At 41.0% G+C, this 19,006-nt stretch overlaps 1 protein-coding gene across 3 annotated transcripts in view; it reads left to right on the top strand.

Moving 5' to 3' along the window:
- Positions 1-13,139, top strand: part of YTHDF3 (YTH N6-methyladenosine RNA binding protein 3) — a 39,668-nt gene extending 26,529 nt beyond the window's left edge. For all 3 annotated transcript variants that reach the window (XM_029069964.2, XM_029069963.1, XM_029069962.1), the window contains one exon: positions 10,081-13,139. In XM_029069964.2, the coding sequence (XP_028925797.1) occupies positions 10,081-10,104 (24 nt within the window). In that variant the 3' untranslated portion in view covers positions 10,105-13,139. The remainder of the gene's footprint in view (positions 1-10,080) is intronic.
- Positions 13,140-19,006: the final 5,867 nt, after the last annotated feature.

Raw genomic sequence — 19,006 nt, 5'->3', positions numbered from 1 at the left:
AACAGGGTAAAATCAAGGTTGACAAGCCACAATTAGCAGACACAGCAGCAGGAAGCTGAGGTCTTGAATGAAGACATCAAACAAACTGAAACAAATAGATAAGGCAAAGAAAGCAAACTAGGCTGATGCAGGAAACAACATCTGCCAGGGCTAATTTCGTTTGACTGTTGAACTAAACCAACATGTCTTATCCCATGGCTAGTCAGTGCTATTTCCTGAACGGTTTTATTGTTCATTTGTAATTACTTGGTTACTTAAAGGAAGGGATTGTGAGTCACAGTGAATGTGCTGTAAATTCTTTATAAATTTAGTTTTTTAGCTTTTATAAAATCTACCTTCTTATAATTTAGTTTTGTTTATGTAGCTTTTAAAATTTTTATCCTAAATTTTTATCTTGCTGTTTAAAAGGTATCCATTTACTTGGAAAATGACATTTGCTATTGTCTGAAAATATCGCAGGCCCTGGGAAATAAAAGTGTTTTTAAACTTTTGATATTGTCAACACTACAGTCAGTTAAGTGTCAATTTTTAGACCTGGAAAAAATGGTGTTTTGGGAAAAAAAGCTTTAGTCAATCCTGAATTTAAAACATGGTCGTGATATTAGTTTATCAGTTTATCCTCCAAAATCTAAATAAAGATTATCCTGCAGGAAAGGCACTTCCTCCAGACCAGGTGGATCTGAACTGATTTTAGACTCTGCCAGAATGGGAAGGATGGAATGTTCCTTTCCAAACTATTGAAAATTGTTACTGATTTTGATGTAGGGGTATTGTTCAAATAACTACATGGCTATGAAGGAAGATGCCTTAGTGCAACAGAAAGCAAATCACTGCAGAGTCAAACAATTTAAAATCGAAGTTTCACAGTCACATGGAAAACCATGGACAGAAAATGTGTGTTGTATAGGAAGGGATACCTTTCAGAAGTGAAAAGGCAGTTTAAAGTCATAAGCATCGATTCCTTTTAGTGTAAATATCAATTTTGACTTAGTACAGATGTCTTGAGCAGTGTACTTAAAAATAAGAACAAATACTTTCTTTTTTTCTTGAAGGAGGAATGATGAATACTATCGAGTATAAAGTCAGAAATGTGAAAGGAGGAATGAAAGAAAAAAATTAATACAAAGGAGGTATGGGGATTTGTATTTGGGATAAGTAGTTGAAAACCTTAATGTTCCCTTATAGTATGAAGTCAGAAAGCCATTGCCAACCCAAGTCTTTTCCACAGATGTAGTATATTGTTAACAAACACACTTTAACAATGCAAGTTAAGTAGAACCCTAATTAAGATATTCAATTAAGACCTTGATATAAAAATTTTCATAACTTCTGTAGTAGACAGCCATCTAGGGTAGAGTTTATGCAGTTATTACCACCCTTTGGTTTTTGAGCCCTTCTAACAGAAATGTTCAGTTCCCTTGCAGGGGTCATTCATTTCTATGGGTATAGGTTTACATCTTTAGGCTCTTCTGAACTTTACGTTTCTTGAGGTTTTTCTTCTGTCAAAAATAATAGGGCAGTACTAACCGGAGACCTCTGCTTGGTTGCAAAGATGAGAATGAGGGAAATGATTTTCAGATATGGAAACTGAGGACTAAAGGTAGAGTATCCAGAAGGGATGAATGACTTAGAATCCAGTTTTACTCCTAAATCGTGAGTACAAGGCTTGCAGTACCTTGGCATTTGCCCTGTGGGTCTTTTTTTTTTTTAAGCCATTAAAACAGAGCATTAAGCCTTTGCTGCAGTTGCCCTGCAGTATGGCCCTGGTTGAGCCACTTGGTCACTTCTGGTCTTAGGTGAGTTTGGAGATTCCAGAGCCAGGTAATAGAATCTTTCACAGTTGGACTTTAGCATCCTGGCCAGATTGATCTTACCTAAGATAGAGGCAAGAGGAAATTTGGAATTTGACCCACCAAGCCCCACATTATATAAATACATGGTGGAAGGGGTAATTCTAACCTTTGGTGCTATCAGGCCTTGACTTTACATGTACAGTGGTCTGGGTTCAGGCAGGAGCCAGCTGCACCATGGGATCGGCGCTACATAAGGTAAAAAAAAATCCCATTTTGGCTTTTGTTCACTCCTCAGTTCTGCTTGCCTGCTCCTTCGGGGAGCCGACAAAAGCCAGAGCTGGGATGGGTTGTCCCGGTCTGGGGAAATTCCATGAGCCCCTCGCACCTTTACCTGGCTCACCAAAATGCGGAGGAGGAATAATCCCGAAGGAGACGTTGGGAGGCAAAAAGCAACTCTTCCCCCTCATCCTGGTTTTGGAAGGCTTCAGCTCTCTGGTGAAACCTCTTTCCAGCCCTCTCTCTCTTGAACACTTAAAGTGTTGGGGGTTGCACTTACTACCATGTAGTCATCTCACCAATTCGTTCATTCTACGGTACTCTGAGCCAAGTACTGGGAATGAATACACCTATGGGAAGTAGGCCCTGTCTTTTGGTTTCCAAGGGGCCGGGGATGGGGATTGGCTGCAGACCCCTAAAGAAAGATTAAACAAGAAGAAAAGCAGCATAAGAGACCACAGTACATCCATTAAGACCAATAGAAGAGCAGAGTTTCAGGGTCTACGTGGCTCAGGTGTGATAATAGGGGATCCAAATGACAACCGCAGCCACAGTCTTCCCAACATTTGAAAAGTCAAGATGGTCTCACTCTGCCATTGCTCCCTCAGTCTACCTAGTCCGAGCAGGGGGCCGACGGGGTTGGCGAGGGGACCTGAGATCCTAGGAAAGACTGTGGTCACACATTCTGAAATGTTATCAGGGTAAGCCAGAGGAGAGGGAAAGTGGAGAGATTTTTGGGAAGTGGCAGAGGAAGCAAGCTAGTTAGAGGGATGGGAATATTAATAATGTTGGTATTTGTTAAGCGCTTACTATGTGCAGAGCACTGTTCTAAGTCCTGGGGGAGATACAGGGTCATCAGGTTGTCCCACATGAGGCTCACAGTTAATCCCCATTTTACAGATGAGGGAACTAAGGCACAGAGAAGTGAAGTGACTTGCCCACAGTCACACAGCTGACAAGTGGCGAAGCTGGGATTCGAACCAGTGACCTCTGACTCCCAAGCCAAGCTCTTTCCACTGAGCCACGCTGCTTCTAGGCTCTCTGTGATTCGCCCTTGCCGGTGCATCCGATGAAGCTCCCTTGAATAGCCAAAATTTAAGCAAGCGCATTGAGTCTGGGACCCGTGCGTGGCCTTAAAACCCCCCTCCTCCTGTACTTCCAGAGTCCACATCAATTCCAGGTAGTCATTATGGCCCAGTCTGAGTTTAAAGCAGTTCAGAAAGTAGCCCATCCCAACCCCCTCCTCTGAGATCTCACTTTTCACACAGCTCCTCCTCCCTTTTTCAATTTTACCAGTAATTTGGTAAGGTGACAGTTTTAACATATAATTTTTTTTAGGGTTTGTACTATTTGTTTTTCGTCTTTTTCGATTTTCATTCTAGACTTTAATGCACAATTGAGTTGCAAACTACTAAAAGAAGAGAAAGTTGGATACTAGTAGTCACACTGGTACTCTTTAGAGATCATGAATATTATTGTCTTTTAGGGTCTGCATTTTTTTTTTTTTAAGAAGAAACTGTTTTTGGAAACCGAATTAGAAAGAGGTTAAAAAGTGATTTGGCTAGGTCACCCTGTAGACTGGTAGCAGAGCTGGAACTAGAGTCTGAGGCTTCTGGCTTCTGGGTCCGTGTTTGTTCCACCCTATCACACCAGTTGACCGTATTTTTATCATTTGGCCATCTAAACATCTAGCAACACTTGACAGTGTTGCAAACCCTCCAGACTAGTAGCTACCTGATTATTACTGTGTGCTATTATTGTGCCTGATTTCTTTTTCCCCTCAAAATTCATATGAAGACATTTAGGTAAATTTTGTCACTCAAAGGTGAGATTTTTAAGTGGGTTCACAGCACTTAGGTTACCTATCTTTAAATTATGTATTATAAGTCATTTATATTAATGTCTCGCCCCCCCCCCCCCACCTTTAGGCGGTAAGCTCACTGTGGGCAGGGAACGTGTCTGCCAACTCTGTAGTGTACTCTCCCAAGCACTTAATACAATCCTCTGCACCCTATATACCTTTGATATTAATGGGTGAAGTTGCAGAAAAATGGCGCTCCAAAATGATTGCTTTGATCAGAGCAGTCATAGGGAAAGAAGTAGATTGTCTTTAGATTAAAAATGAGTCATAACAGTTTTGTACTAATTTTTAAAAAGAGGCTTCTCTAGGATACCAATTTATTAAATCTTTTGCCAGCTTCAGGTGTGTATCCTGGATGAGTAACTAAAATGTAGTTGAGATGGAGAGATGTTTATGGAACCACTAGAGGACACTGTATGCCGTTTCATACCCTGATTAACTGGTGTTTCATTCGCTGTATAGTACCTTAAAACCATAACGAAATAGTTAAAATGAGTTTCTCTAGTATTATGAGTGTAAAGTTTTCTAGTATTGTGTAGTGAGAATTAATCACTGTGCTCAGTAAATACTTTTGACTGCAAACCTCTCTACTAAGCACTTGAGAGAGTACAGTACGACAGGGTTGCTAGTCACCTTCCCTGCTCATTAGGAATTTAAAGTCTAGAAGGGGAGACAGACATTAATATAAATAAAATTACAAATATGTACAGAAGTGCTGTTGGGCTGCAGGTGGGGTGAATATCAAGCACAAAAAGGTTATAGATACAAGTGTGTTCATCTCCTACTTGAAGATTTTAATTTTAAAAAGTTACTGACATCTGCAGGATTGTGGTCCATATATTGCTTGTAACTTTAAACTGAGTAGCATCAATGTGGATTGCGACCCTTCTGCTTGTAGAGCGCTGGACCGAGACCGTGGAAACGTACAGAATGAGAGCACACAGCGCTCAGTAAATGCGATTGATCTACAGGTCTCTAAAATCTGGCAAACACTTTTCATAGAAAGTTTGCAGTATCTGTGGCAGTGAGCCTCTGGATATGGTCATATAAATTGCATTGGAAGTTAGTTTTCATGCCTTTTTCTGGGATTTGAACTAGTTCTGAGTAGTCTAGATAGGTGAAAGCAGATGGTTAAATTGCTATGATGCTCAATGGATCAACACAGAATGTGCGGGTTGCAGAGATATAATGGTAGGTTAGCTATCAGGTTTGGGAAGAATATATTTATGAGGCAAGATGCTGGGTCACAAAGCCTGCCTGTGTATTTTTGACAAAAGTGACAATGCTTCTACAGTCCCTAAGATTCATATCTTCCTTCTCAAATCAGTGCTCGGTGCCAAGGCTGTGCTGACTGATGCCGGATCTGACTAAGCATATTGGGGGGGAAGTTGCCTCTTTCTACTGTCTTTTCCCCATTTAGGATTTTTGTACATCGCAAATTTGAAGTAGCATTAGTTTAAATTGGAAGAGATGCTAAAATACGTGCCATTGACTTGAGTGGAAAGAGGTTTGATGAGAATGGAACTTGTTCAATTCAGGAAGTTAGCAAAATCTTGAAAATGTGCATCAAGAAGTTGGAACTATTTTGCTGAACTAAATAGGGAGCTAAATTTAGAGGAACCGTCATTCTGTCGTGCCCAATTCTGTTGTACAGTACAGGGTCCCGAGTAAGCACTAAGTACATACCTCAGTACATACTAATACTTCCGCCACCCTAAGCTTCCCTTTCAAAATCTAGTTGGAACATACATTTTTTTTTCCCCCTCCAAATCCACATGGGTTCTTGAAAGACGTTATCAATCATGATTCTCTCCCCCCTTCTATTTCATTTTGTTTTGTTAGTACAGTAACAAATTCTGTTTGCATGCATGAAAATCTGCTCAACATGAGGTCGATAGCTAGCAGTTACCATTTGCCAGCTGTTAAATTCTCATGAAGTTTTTATTCACGTGCTAATTTAATTTCTCTGTGTTGCTGATAAACCCCACCCAAATCTTGGGAACATCATGGCTCGTGATAAATTTCAAAGTGAAATAGGCCACATTATCCTTGGGCAACAAAGGTGAATTGAAGGGTATTTCAGTGATATCACTGGGTTGTCATTTTGCTGAATTTGGGAACTACCGAAAAGTTTGCAGTTAATGAAGAGGCTAAGGTAAGCATTCAGAGTGCAAGACTAAACTAGTGCAGTTGAGTGTGAGAGTTGTGTGCAGAGTATTCTTCTCAGCACGTGGGAGAGTACAGTACAAGAATTGGTAGACAGGTTTACTGTCCACAAGAAGTTTACAGTTCAGAGGGCTGCAGGTAGCCATAGTGTCGGATAGAATGGGCTCTGTTGTCTGTTCTCGTTACACTGATGTATCTATCTGAGAAAAATGGAATTTCCCATTGGTCCTTTTCCCATCCTGGCAATGAAGGGATGCGAAGGAGGGTAGCAGCAGTGACGGAGTCAAGTGAAATGAGATGAATTTATGGTCTGGGCTCCGAATGGGTCGTAAAAATGTCTGACTTTACATCTTTTGGCAAAGGTTCCTCTTGAACTGAGGAAGTGACAGTAGGTGAATCTTTAGAAGGAATCTATGGAACTAAATTCATCAGGGCCCAGAAAATGGAAGCAGTTCTGCAAGTAATAGAATTTAAAAAGGAGGTGAAAGAACTAGGGGAAAACCGCAATTGTTGTCTTTTTGGGTTGGTTACTCATCTACTTCTCCACATCCCTGTCCATCTTGGCACCTAGCTCTCCTCCCTACTTTCCCTCTTTCCCAGAGACCACCGGAGGACTTGCCTGCCCAGGGAAGGAAGTGAAGGAATGTGTTTCTGGGTTCACCCTATCCTCCCAAGGATGCCTTTATTGCCCTGCTTGAGGCCCTCAGCCCCAACGCCCTCCTCCAGCCCTGGAGTAACTGCTTCCCTCCCATTGTCCGGATCCCAGCATTTCCCATGCCCACCGGCCCTGGGAGGGGTCAAGCAGTGAGATAGTTTGGACAGTACTGTCCCAGAGAGGTGTAAAAAATAAATGGTGGTATTCGTTAAGCGCCTACTGTGTGCCAGGTACTGTACTAAGTGCTGAGGTGGATACTACTAAATTAGGTCAGACACAGTCCTGTCCCATGCGGGGCTCACAGTTGCACATTTTACACATGAGGTAATTGGGGCCCAGTGAAGTGACTTGCCCAGACTCACACAGCAGACAAGTGGCGGAGCCGGGCGGCCCATCCAAGCTGGGACCACAACTTGGTGAGATCATTGGAAGCTAAGATAAAAGCAAGCACGTACTCAATTTTGTTAGGTTATTCATACTAACCCTTTCCATCCCCAGATATCTGCTCATTTTGATAACTGTAATTTGGGGAAACTAGGCTTTCTCCTGAATAAGCGAGACTTGATAAATGGGGAGGTAAGCAGTTTTCTGTGCTGAAGAAGTGAGAAGCGAGCTGCCTTTTAATGTTTGTCTCCTGCATTGTTATTGTGGTATTGGAGAGAGGTGCGTCTTCTTGAAGGCGAGTCTGCTTTATTAACTGCAGGTCTTTTGGGCAGAGAATGTGTTTGTTCAGTGTTATATTGTAGTCTCCGAAGCGCTCAGTAAAGTGATCTGCTCACAGTAAGCATTCAGTAAATACGATGGACATTCAGGGGTGCAGGATGTTCCCAAGATTTGGGTGGGGTTTATCAGCAACACAGAGAAATTAAGTTAGCATGTGGCTAAGATGCTGTTGCAGGATCGGGAAATATTCTCCCAACAGCACGCCAGTTTGGGGCGAACGTTGGAATACAGCTGATGCGTAAACATTATAGCACAAGTTTTCCTTAATGCGAGGTTCGCCAAGAACCTAACCCCTTCATTATAAGATAACTGATTGATACAGTTGCGAAGGCGATTTTTAATCAAGAGTGTATTTCCCACACCCTTTCTCTTCTTCGCTTTGGTACTTTGTGGCCATTCACTTTACTGGATGCACATTTTTCTGGACATTTTTCTGTCCTGCAATGGGACTCATAATCTACATAGAAAGGAAAGCAGGTATTGAATCCCCATTTAACAATTGAGGAAACTGAGGCACAGAGAAGTGACTTGCCCAAGGTCACACAGCAGGCAAGTGGCAGAGCCAGGATTAGAACTCAGGTCCTCTGTCTCCCAGGCCCTTTCCTTATCCACTAGGCCATGCTGCTTCCCATGTCTACATTAACTAGCTGTTAGGAAGACATTTTAATGAATACAAAGAATACATGCCTGATATGCAAAATATGTGTGAGCCCCACCAACCCTAATAAGTGTTTGCTATGTTTAGTGTAAAGTTTCACTGCAATCCTGTTATTCATCTGTGCAAACTGTCTCCTTGGGGGCATTTTTTCCAACCATCCATTCTTACCGGCCCGTGCAGTAAAATAGAGTTTCAGGTATATTATGGAGTGGAAATGCCCGGCATCATAAAGGCAGATGAATCCTTTCAATCCTCTCATGTTGGAAACTTTCTGCTTTCCTTTCCTCATGGGTTGTGCCATTAATTGTGTGAATGCTGAAGGGTATAATAAAGTTTACTCGCTGAGTTTGAATCGTGATGCTTCCCACACTTTAAAGACAGGAGGGAACATAAGATAACACCTTTTGAAAACACATAACTTTGAGTGGTTTAGTGATGACTCTCCCTCACCCCCCGCATCTAATTGCAATCTACTTACATTTTCATTTTCAGCAGTCCTTTGTGTAGTTGTTTATTTTTTTCAAATAGGATGCTTATGAAAAAGATTAGTTTGATCTAGTCAAACCTAGTTACGGCTGTCCTTTTGGAAAGAGGGATTCTGCTTACCAAAACTACTGACCATATTCAGTTGAAGTTCAGTAGTAGAATCATAAAATGTTCAGTGTGTTTTGTTATACTAGACTGGTAAACCAAGAGACTCTGATAATATCCCTAGCTCAAACAGTTGTTGAAAGAGCTTAGGCAAAAAGAGCATTTATGTTTCTGTTGTATGAAGATGTACCGTCACTGGTTTTAAGGGTTTTATATAACAGATTAAGGTTACTTGTATAACCTCCTTGAGCTCCATGGAGAGAGGACTTTTCCTTATATCTGTGTGTTTGTGTCCACTGAACGTACAACAGGGCTGTGAGAATTAGAAGACTTGGGTTCTAGTCTTGGTTCTGCCTGCTGGGGCTATGCCTCAGTGGTGAAATAGGCTGACCTAAGGACCACCATAAATAAGGTGGACTTGCCCAGCTGGAACCCTGAAAAATAGCTGATGGATGTGGGCTAGGTCACTTTGGCCATAAATGTGCCTCATTTGAATAAGTCCTTTGTGCTTCACAACATGCCCCCTGCTCACCTGCTTCTGGTTGCATGCATTCTGTGGTCCCCCCACCCCTTTAGTTTGCAGACTTTCATTAAAGTTCTGTGACCAAAGAGAAGCAGTGTGGCTTAATGAAAAGAGCACAGGCCTGGGAGTCAAAGGACCCTAATCCCAGCTCTGCCACTTGTCTGTTGGGTGAACTTGGGTAAATCACTTTACTACTCTGTGCCTCAGTGACCTTATTTGTAAAATGGTGATTAAGACTGTGAGCCTTATGTAGGACGTGGACTGTGTCCGACCTGATTTGCATGTTTCTACCCCAGCACTTAGTACAGTGTCTGGCACGTAGCATGTGCTTAACAAGTACCATTTAAGAAGTCCAGCTCTTGAAAATTGGATGGAGACCAACTGGAGCCTCTGGGCCTCAGTTTCCTCATCTATAAAATGGAATTTCAATACCCGTTCTCTCCTCCACCCCCACCACTTAAACTGTGAGTCCCATGAGGGATAAGGACTCTGTCCAGCCTGATTATCTTGTATCTACCTCAATGCTTGGCACATAGTAAACATTTTAACAAGTAACATTAAAAACATTATTATCATTATTATTAGATCCAAAAAGATCACCAGGTGATCATCCTTGTAATGCTTGACATTTGCTATTTTTCTCGAAAAATACTGTCTTTAAACCGTTAGTAACTTTCATGAAATGGGCGCTGAACGACTATTAGCGTAAAACAGAATTGCTAGGTAGTGGCAATGTTGCCATATAAATCTAAGTTGTGAAAACGAAATGTTTGCAAATGAAATGTGGTGTTTCTTGTCATAACTTTTCTGTTTTGCCTTCTTTTTTCTTTCCAGGAGAGAAATAGAAACAAACAATAACTTTGGAGATGCCCTGCTAGAATTACAACACTAATGATGTAGACTCTGGACATGCCTAATATGTCTAAGAAGGCGTTATTAAAGCTTTTTTCTGCTTAAGGTGACATCTTTGAACACTTTAACACAAAATTGACTCTTGTAATGGTTCTCATCAGCGCATCTGCCCTTATACTCTCACCAAACACCCTTGAGAACTGTAACTTCGTCAAGCACTTTCTGTCCTGAAGCTTTTACCAGTATCTGCTGTCTTTTGTAATTATGCATCCTAGCTAAGGCACAGGAGACTGAACGAATGCAAGGATTCATTAACTCTTGAAATTTGTTAAATACTAACAATTAACCATTAGAAGTGGTTCAATGATGTAAGATTCACACTGCTTCAACTTTTTCTTTGTCGTAGTTTTTTAATTGTCAGATTTTAGCTATTCAAATAAAAAGCAAAATCATGCCATATTTAGTCCTGGAGTAAAACTCAAGTCTAAATGTTCATGTGAAAATTATTGTAGTAAACTTTAATATGGCGGAGCAACCTGATGCTGCATTTTAGCCAAATGACACGTAACCTGGAAGTATATTAGAATGACGTTTCCCTTGTTTCAAACTGTCTGGTGTTAACAGAATATTGGTATGCAGCTTGGTGGGCATCACCAGTTAATGCACATTCTTTATTTCTTTCTCTGTAACATGTATAATCGAAAAAAAAAGTGCATTTGTCTGAGGAATTCTTTTGTTGCTACCACTCAACGAATCTCAAAGTTTTGAGTAAATGTACCTCAGTCTAATCAGACTTTTTATGACCTTTATAACTACATTTAAATTCCTAAATTCCTATTTCTGGGTGTTTGCGAGCCTGACAGATTGCTATCATGAAGTAAAAATTGACTCCTCTAAGTGATTCACTAGCTAAATAAACATAATTCTTGTTTAGCAAGCATATGCTGTTTCTCAACTTTTTTCTTCCAGCTTTCGCAAAGTTTTGCATCCTCAAAATACTTTGGAAAATGTCCTTGTTCCATGGATTAAATCAGTATGTAATGAATGTGTTGATGTTTTATCGATCAGAGCTATATAAGTGGGAGTATAGCGTATATCTGCGTCTTATAGTTATCTTTTTTTTTTAACATCTTTTTCTTTAATTTTAGCCACATATCATCATTAATGTCATTTCTCGGAAAAGATTAATTTGTATCATTAAAAATGTCAAGCAGCTGTATTAACCGATTTGACTGCATAAAATGTTGAACATTCTGTTACTGGCTCCGGGGATTGCTGTTCTAGCAGGAGAAAGCTACGTAGAAAGTGATATGTTAAGGCTGAAAATAGCAGTACGGTAGCTCTGAATGCATTGGTGTTCATTCTGCATTACTTCACATATGTTTACATCTTGTATGGAAATTGTTTCATTTACTTGAATGTCACTTCAGTGCGAAAACTAAAAGGCGAATGCAGCGTTGGTTTCTGAGGCTAGTCGCTTTCATGTACAATGTACAGATACTGTATGGAAGTGAAATGATCCCGTACTTGTACACAACAGTAGCTATTTCACAATTCCTCACTAGTGGGGGTCTAATTATTTCAGCTCGTTGGACGAGAATATTGAAGTCTCAATAGCACTCACAGCAAAGATGGGCTTTTCTTAAGGGAAGATTGCATTCATTTTTACTCATTCCAGCTGTTCAAAAGGTAAGCCAGGAAGCTCTTGTTTTGTAGCTGTAAACGTTTCTAATTACAATTGGCTCTATCACAAAACTGATGATTAATATTTTGAATGTTCAACACTTGAGTAGCCACCCTAAAAGTGAGTTGAGATCCAAACTTCCCTAACTTTGTTGCAGCATGATGACTGTCATTGTGCTGTCACTTTTGAGCAAGCCAGCTGATTGCAGCAGCAGACTCAGAAATGTCAGATGCAATTAAACACTTTGAAATACAATTTGTTCATGGTGACAAGTACTTTTTTAGTGCCTTCAACTGGGATTGCTAACATCTTATATAAAATGGGTGCAATATTCCCTTTGGAAGAAGTGTTTTCTACTAGAAAATCCAGTATTCATATGGTTTGTCAATTGGTGTCTCTTCTCACCCCCCTGCGCACACCCCACACCTCCTCTGGCCCCCTCTCCCCCCAATCAAAATTTTCTTTCTAAAGCCCTCATCTCCTCTTCCTCCTTGGTCTTTCAGTGTAGAGATGCAAGACTTCTTATCTTTGATGACAGTGTTAGAGACTGCACTGTCACCAACATAGACGAATCTTGAACTGTAGGACCAAGGAAGACAGAGCCTTCTCCTATAGGAAGAGTACTTACCAACAAACATTTGGAGTAATAGAAAATTCAGAAAAATGATTGACGAGGTAAATTGCTAGTCGGCTTTTTTCCACATTCTAGGATGAAAGTTTTAAAACAATTACATTCTGCGGGAAATACTATTCTAAAAAGGTGCTCTACATTCTGTATTGAAAAATAATAAAGTTAACCAAAATGAATATTCTTTTGCGGTATGTACCGGTGTTAGTCGCAGATTGTTTCAAAAAGAAAGATTTTTTCGTTTACTCTCCCAGGACAGTGCCTCAATCTTTTTTCTAATTTTGGTATCTGTTTCTGTCTGAATTAGAAGGAAACTATGTAAGTTGCGTTCTTTTTGAATACCATGCATGGGGATGGGGCTGATATTAAACACCTCTCAATATGAAGAATCAGTTTAAGCAATTTAATCATTTCAGACAAATTTTGCATCCTTTTAAATTAAGTTTAAGAAAGTTAAGAATTGTGTTTTCATTAAGTTTTGTGTGTCTTTTGTTATGCCGTGTAAATTCCCTTCTTTTTCTTATGATTAAAGAAAGGGTTGTGATAAAGTGGTTAGTTCATTTACCCTCACTTGTAGCATAAACATGGGACTTTGAATTTTGTCGTGTTTGGGTTTGTTCATTCATGTGAATGATGGTACAGTTAGGTGAGAATTTCTGTTATGGTACCAAAACTCACCATTGGTCCTCTTTAATCTCGGAGGGTTTCAATAAAAACTGTTCACTCACAGATTTTTTTTATTTTTTATTCAGTTTTCTCTTCATTACTGTGTCACGTTTCACCTTCTGTGGAAGGGAGTGCTGGAACTTTTTTTTCTTGTTTATGAATGTTTTCAGGCTTCAACACAAGGAGAGATGTTTGGGGTAGCATTGTCCCAGTTTGCATATTTTGACTCACCCTTTTTTTTTTCCAGTCTATAAACTCTAGTAACTTAGTTTGGTTCTCAGTGCACTGGATAGTAAAAGGTGGAGGGTATTTTGTACTATTTTGGCATCTCCTTCAGAGATCAGGTAAGTTACAACATTATCAGATAGAGCAATTAGTGTAGTCACTACACTAAGACATTCAGTAAACTGGGTTTTGCAGTTAGACAAATATATTTTCTTGAAAGGTGCATCACCTTCAAAGTTTGTCAAATGAATTCACTTTGAGCCCCAGACTCATTTTTTAATGGTAGTTTAGTGCTTCCTTAATGCCAAGCATTGTACTAAGCACTGGGGCAGATACAAGGTTGGACAAGCTTAGAACAGTGCTCAACTCTTAGAGCAGTGCTCAGCACATAGTTAAGTGCTTAATAAATACCATACTAATAATAATATTCCCTGTCCTGTATGAGGCTCATAGTCTGTAGGGGGGGAGTAGGATTTATAGATGCAGCAACAAAGGCACAGAGAAGTTATGCGACTTGCCCAAGTCACACAGATGACAGATGCCGGACCCAGGATTGGAATCCAGGTTCTCTGACTCCCAGGCCCACGCTCTTTCCATTGGTCCATGCTCCTTCCTTAAAGTATCTCATTTGTACTTGGTTTGTAAGTCTTCATCGGGAGGATGTTATACACGTAGAAAATGAATAAGCAAAAACCATCCAGTAGCAAGACCAAGAAACGAGTGTCCAAGTAAGTCTTAGCCAGAACATTGTCCTTCAGCCTCCTTGCTTCAGATGCTCAGATAATCATTTAAAAACTCAAATCAACACATCACCCCTCCTTTCTCAAAAATGGCTTCCTAATCAACATCTCTTGTTCCAGCTCAACCTCTGAAACACTGATTTGAAGCTCTCTACTAGCTGATTCCCTTACTTCACATTACTTGGCTCATCCATCAGCCTCCAGTCTCAATCTCTCTGTTTCACTCTGCTGCCCAGGCCAGTTTTTTAAGATGTCATTCCTGAACACATCTTGCCATCCCTCAAAAATTTCCAGTGGTTACCCATTCCTCTGCATTGAGTAGAAACTCCTCACGAAGACCCTCAATCAGCTTCCTCCTATTGATCCACTGTGTGCTCCACCACCCATCTTGAACTCGCCATTCCCCTCCAGCTAACCTGCGCATGGTGCTTCATTCTCCCCCTTCCTGATGTTGACCTCTTGCTCATGCCTTTACCTCTCTCCCTACTGATTGCGGTTAGGGAATGTATGTCTGCCTACTCGGTTGTTTGTATTATACTCTGCACATTGTAGGTCCTCAGTAAATTAGCAATGTTGATCTAGGAGACTGCTGTCCATCTTCAAAGCTCTTTTGAAATAATACCTTCCAGAAGACCTTTCCTCTTTTTTTTTTTTTTTGTGGTATTCGTTAGGCACTTACTGTGTGCAAAGCACTGTTTTAAGCACTAGATTAGATTCAAGATAATCAGGTTGGGCACACAAGTCTGTTCTTTGATCCTCCTAAGTAAATCTCCTTACCGTAAGGTGCATTTAGCTTTCCTATCTCTGACTTATCACTGCTCTGGAAAGCCCACTGCACAGCCTTATTGAGCAATTTCTCCTTGTCCTTCAGTGCCTATACTGAAAGGCTACCACTTCCACAAGGCATTCCCTGACAAATACCCTCCACTACCTCAGCATTACGTGTTTTTGTATTTGTTTTCTTTGTTTCTGCACCCGTACCTAAGTTCTCTCAGTCTTTTACATGGTTGTCAACCTGTGGGTGTTTTTTCTTGATTGGGTGGCAAATTCCTTAAGAGCAGAAGAATCGTGTGTGTGTGTGTGTATATATATATTTTATATAGAGAGAGGAAGCAGCGTACCTTAGTGGAAAGAGCATGGGTTTGGGAGTCAGAGGTTATGGGTTCTAATCCCGGCTCCGCATCTTGTCAGCTGTGCGACCTTGGGCAAATCACTTAACTTCTCTGTACCTCAGTTACCTTATCTGTAAAATGGGGATGAAGACTGTGAGTCCTACGTGGGACAAGCCGATTCCCTTGTGTCTACCCCAGCGTTTAGAAGACTGGCACATAGTAAGCGCTTAACCAATACCAACATTTATATATGTGTGTATGTATAGATATATTCCCGTAGTGTAGTGTTCTTAGTGTAGTGTTCTTACATGTAAATGGCTCAATATTGCTTGATGATTTGAATCCCCCAAAATCTTGAACTGAATTAGCTGAAGGATGTTGGAGTAAGTGCTGACTCCCTGCCTGCTTGGCCAGGTTTAAGCTGCCAAAGACAGGCTAAAAAGATATGGCACTCACCTGCTTCAAGGAACTTACCAAACTCTCAGGGGAGAGAAAGGAAGCCAGTAAAAGATGCCAAGAGTTGTAAAGATGCCCCAGAAATTCTGAAAGGATGTCTTCCAGGTAAGCCCTTTGTTCTCCTACTCCAGCTGGCTGGCCCTGCAAAGAAACTTGGAAACTCAGGGGAGAGGAAGACCAAAAAAACCCTAATGTTGGGGGCCGGGGGGAGAAACAGTCACTTAAATTCTTTTTGTCACTGCTCTTCGAGCTGGAAGCAGTGAAGATGGCCCGGAGAGAGGTTTTGAGGAAGGATTTTTAGCTCTGTTGCTGTGCTTGAGGTAAGTGGAACTAATAGGAAAACTTAAAAAGATTTTGGGTAGATACATGCTTTGTCCCAATTCTTTTTTATGGTCCTTAAGCACTTTAAACATGTCATGCTCTGTTCTAAGCCCTGAGTTCAACATAATCAGGTTGGACACAGTCCTGAGCCTCACAGTCTTAATCCCCAATTTACCAGGCACTGTTCTAAACGCTGGAGTAGATAGAGGCTAATTACTTTGGACACAGTCCATCTCTCACATGGTGTTCACAGTCTCAATCCCCATTTTACAGATTAAATAAGGCACACAGAAGTTGTGACGTATCCAAGGTCACACAGCAGACACACGTGGTAGACCCTGGGTTAGAACCCAGGTCCTCTGACACCCAGGCCTGTGCTCTTTCTACTAGGCCATACTGCTTCTCTTTGGGCACAGAGACAATAGGGTTGTCAGAGAGAGAATGCAAATTAGGAGACTGCATTCAAAACTGGGGGGGTAAGAGAGAATCTGTTGAAAATTCTGTTGAGGCAGTGCTCCTTGATATGAGGGTGAGCACTGGTCCATCACCAATGAATTAGGGGCAGCGTATATCAACTGCCTGTTCATACATATGTACATACGCTGCCCCTAATTCATTGGGGCACATGAGCATCAGTACATGAACATGAGGGTTTTTTTGTTTTAATGGTATTCAGTTTTGTTTATTGAGCGCTTACTGTTTGCAAAGTACAGTACTAAGCATTTGAGAGTACAGTATAACAAGTAGACACATCCCTGCCCACAACAGGCTTACAGTCTAAAGGGGGAGACAGACATTAATATAAGTAAATAGATAAATGTTAACTGTTAAGCATTGTTAAATGCTTACTTTGTGCCCAGCACTGTACTGTGCTGGGATAGATGCAGGCTAATCAGGTTGGACAGAGTCCATATTCCACATAAGGTTCACAGTCATAATCCCTGTTTTACAAATGAAGTGATTCAGATCCCATCAAGTGACTTGGCCAAGGTCACACAGCAGACTCATGGCAGGTTAGAACCCAGGTCTTTCTGACTTCCAGGTCTGCTCAATCCACTAGGCCATGCTGCTTCTCAGTTGTTTTTGGAGTAGTGATGATTTACAGTCATCTACACTCACCCAGCCTTCATCATCATCGTCATCACCATCATCATCATCATCACCATCATCATCAATCATTTACTGAGCACTTACTGCAGAGCTAATCGTATTACTGAGCGCCTGGGAGAGAACAATACAACAGAGTTGGTAGACATGTTCCCTGCCTATAGCGAGCCTTTATGTGAACAGGAACAGGGTTTGGACGAATGCTTGCGAAAAGAATAGGCTACAGTCTTGTAGCCACAAACAATATTTCTGAGACCTCAGCAGCACTAGTGCAATGCATAGTAAGACTTGGCGGAAACCCCTGAAATATCCCCCTGTTCTTGCTGGAATTGGTTAACTCATGTGGCTTGAAAATGAGAGTAATTTGAGCCTCCCCAACCCCCCGAAAAGCTTAGTATCAGTTGCTAAGGAAGAAGGTGCTTGCCCTAAAGAAGAGTCGAGGGAGGAAGCAATAGAAAGTTTTAGGTGGCTTAGCCAAAAATGGAAGCTGTGGGGTTTCAGTGGAGCTATTTTTTTAATTTTTAATGGTAAAGCACTATGTGTCAAACACTGGTAGATACAAGTGAATTAAGGTGGACACAGTCCCCGTCCCTCATGGAACTTACAGTCTAAGTGGGAGGGAAAACAGGAGAATTGAGGCATGGAGAAGTTGTGACTTGTCACACAGCAAGCATTTGGCAGAGCTGAGATTAGAACCAGCTGGGGAAGCAGCGTGGCTCAGTGGAAAGAGCCTGGGCTTCGGAGTCAGAGGTCATGGGTTCGACTCCCGGCTCTGCCACTTGTCAGCTGTGTGACTGTGGGCAAGTCACTTCACTTCTCTGTGCCTCAGTTACCTCATCTGTAAAATGGGGATTAACTGTGAGCCTCACGTGGGACAACCTGATGACCCTGTATCTCCCCCAGCGCTTAGAACAGTGCTCTGCACATAGTAAGCGCTTAACAAATACCAACATTATTATTATTATTAACCAAGCTCCTCCAACTCTCTGGCCTGTGCTCTTTCCATTAGGCCCTACTGCTTCTCCATTTGTAAGTGAAGTAAAGGTCATTAGGAAACTTCCAAAATAATTTAATACGGACAATCAGCGGCCTTTCTCTTAGTTCATACTTGTATGAAGTCCCATCTCAAAGGGAGAGGGATTTAAGGAGTTGCTTTTTTTTTTTTAAAAAAAATTATTTCAAAGAAATGCCATTTAAGTCTGCAAATTTTTTCCATTTCGCTTCTGTGTTGCTGCAGAACTGGAAGTGCTGAACTGAATCATTTTGTAAGCTTTTTAATTTTGTCCTTTTTTTCCTCCTAGGAATTTTATTGAGACCATCGGTCAATGAACATGGTTGATGAGCTACATGGTAGCCGATTAGTTTTTCTGTCCTTGCACCCCCAACGCGCAATATATTCTCTACATTACTAGTGCTTGCAAAATGCTATAGATTGATTTTTAAAAGTAGGCTCTTCCACAAAACAGAGGGTAAAGTACTTGTTGAAAGAATGTCCTTTAGCTAAATAGGCTCATGTCAATTTAAAAAGGTCAGGGCCATAATAATAATTACATTTATATGCTTAGTATGTACTAAGTGCTGGGGGTAGATACAGGATGATCAGAATGGACACATTTTCTGTCCACAAAAAGCTCACGATGCCCTGTCCCTTATGCAGCACTTGTGAACCCGTGAAGCATTCCATATTTTTCTATTTATTGCGATTAAGTTGTCTTGTTTTTGTCCGTCTGTCTCCCCTGATTAAACTGTAAGCCTGTCAATGGGAAGGGATTGGCTCTATCTGTTGCCGAACTGTACATTCCAAGTGCTTAGTACAGTGGTCTGCACATAGTAAGCACTCAATAAATACTATTGAATGAATGAACCTCTCATAGCAGTTAAGCTTGTGTTAGATTTCCTTTTAAGCACTAACATCCTTCTTCCTTTCTTCATATCTTTGAAACAGGAGTTGTACTCTCCTAAGAATATA

The sequence above is a fragment of the Ornithorhynchus anatinus genome, chromosome 7, assembly GCF_004115215.2.
Source record: "Ornithorhynchus anatinus isolate Pmale09 chromosome 7, mOrnAna1.pri.v4, whole genome shotgun sequence".
Classification (NCBI taxonomy): Eukaryota; Metazoa; Chordata; class Mammalia; order Monotremata; family Ornithorhynchidae; genus Ornithorhynchus; species Ornithorhynchus anatinus.
The sequence above is the reverse complement of the archived record's forward strand: the minus strand, read 5'-3'. Positions and strand labels throughout refer to the sequence as shown.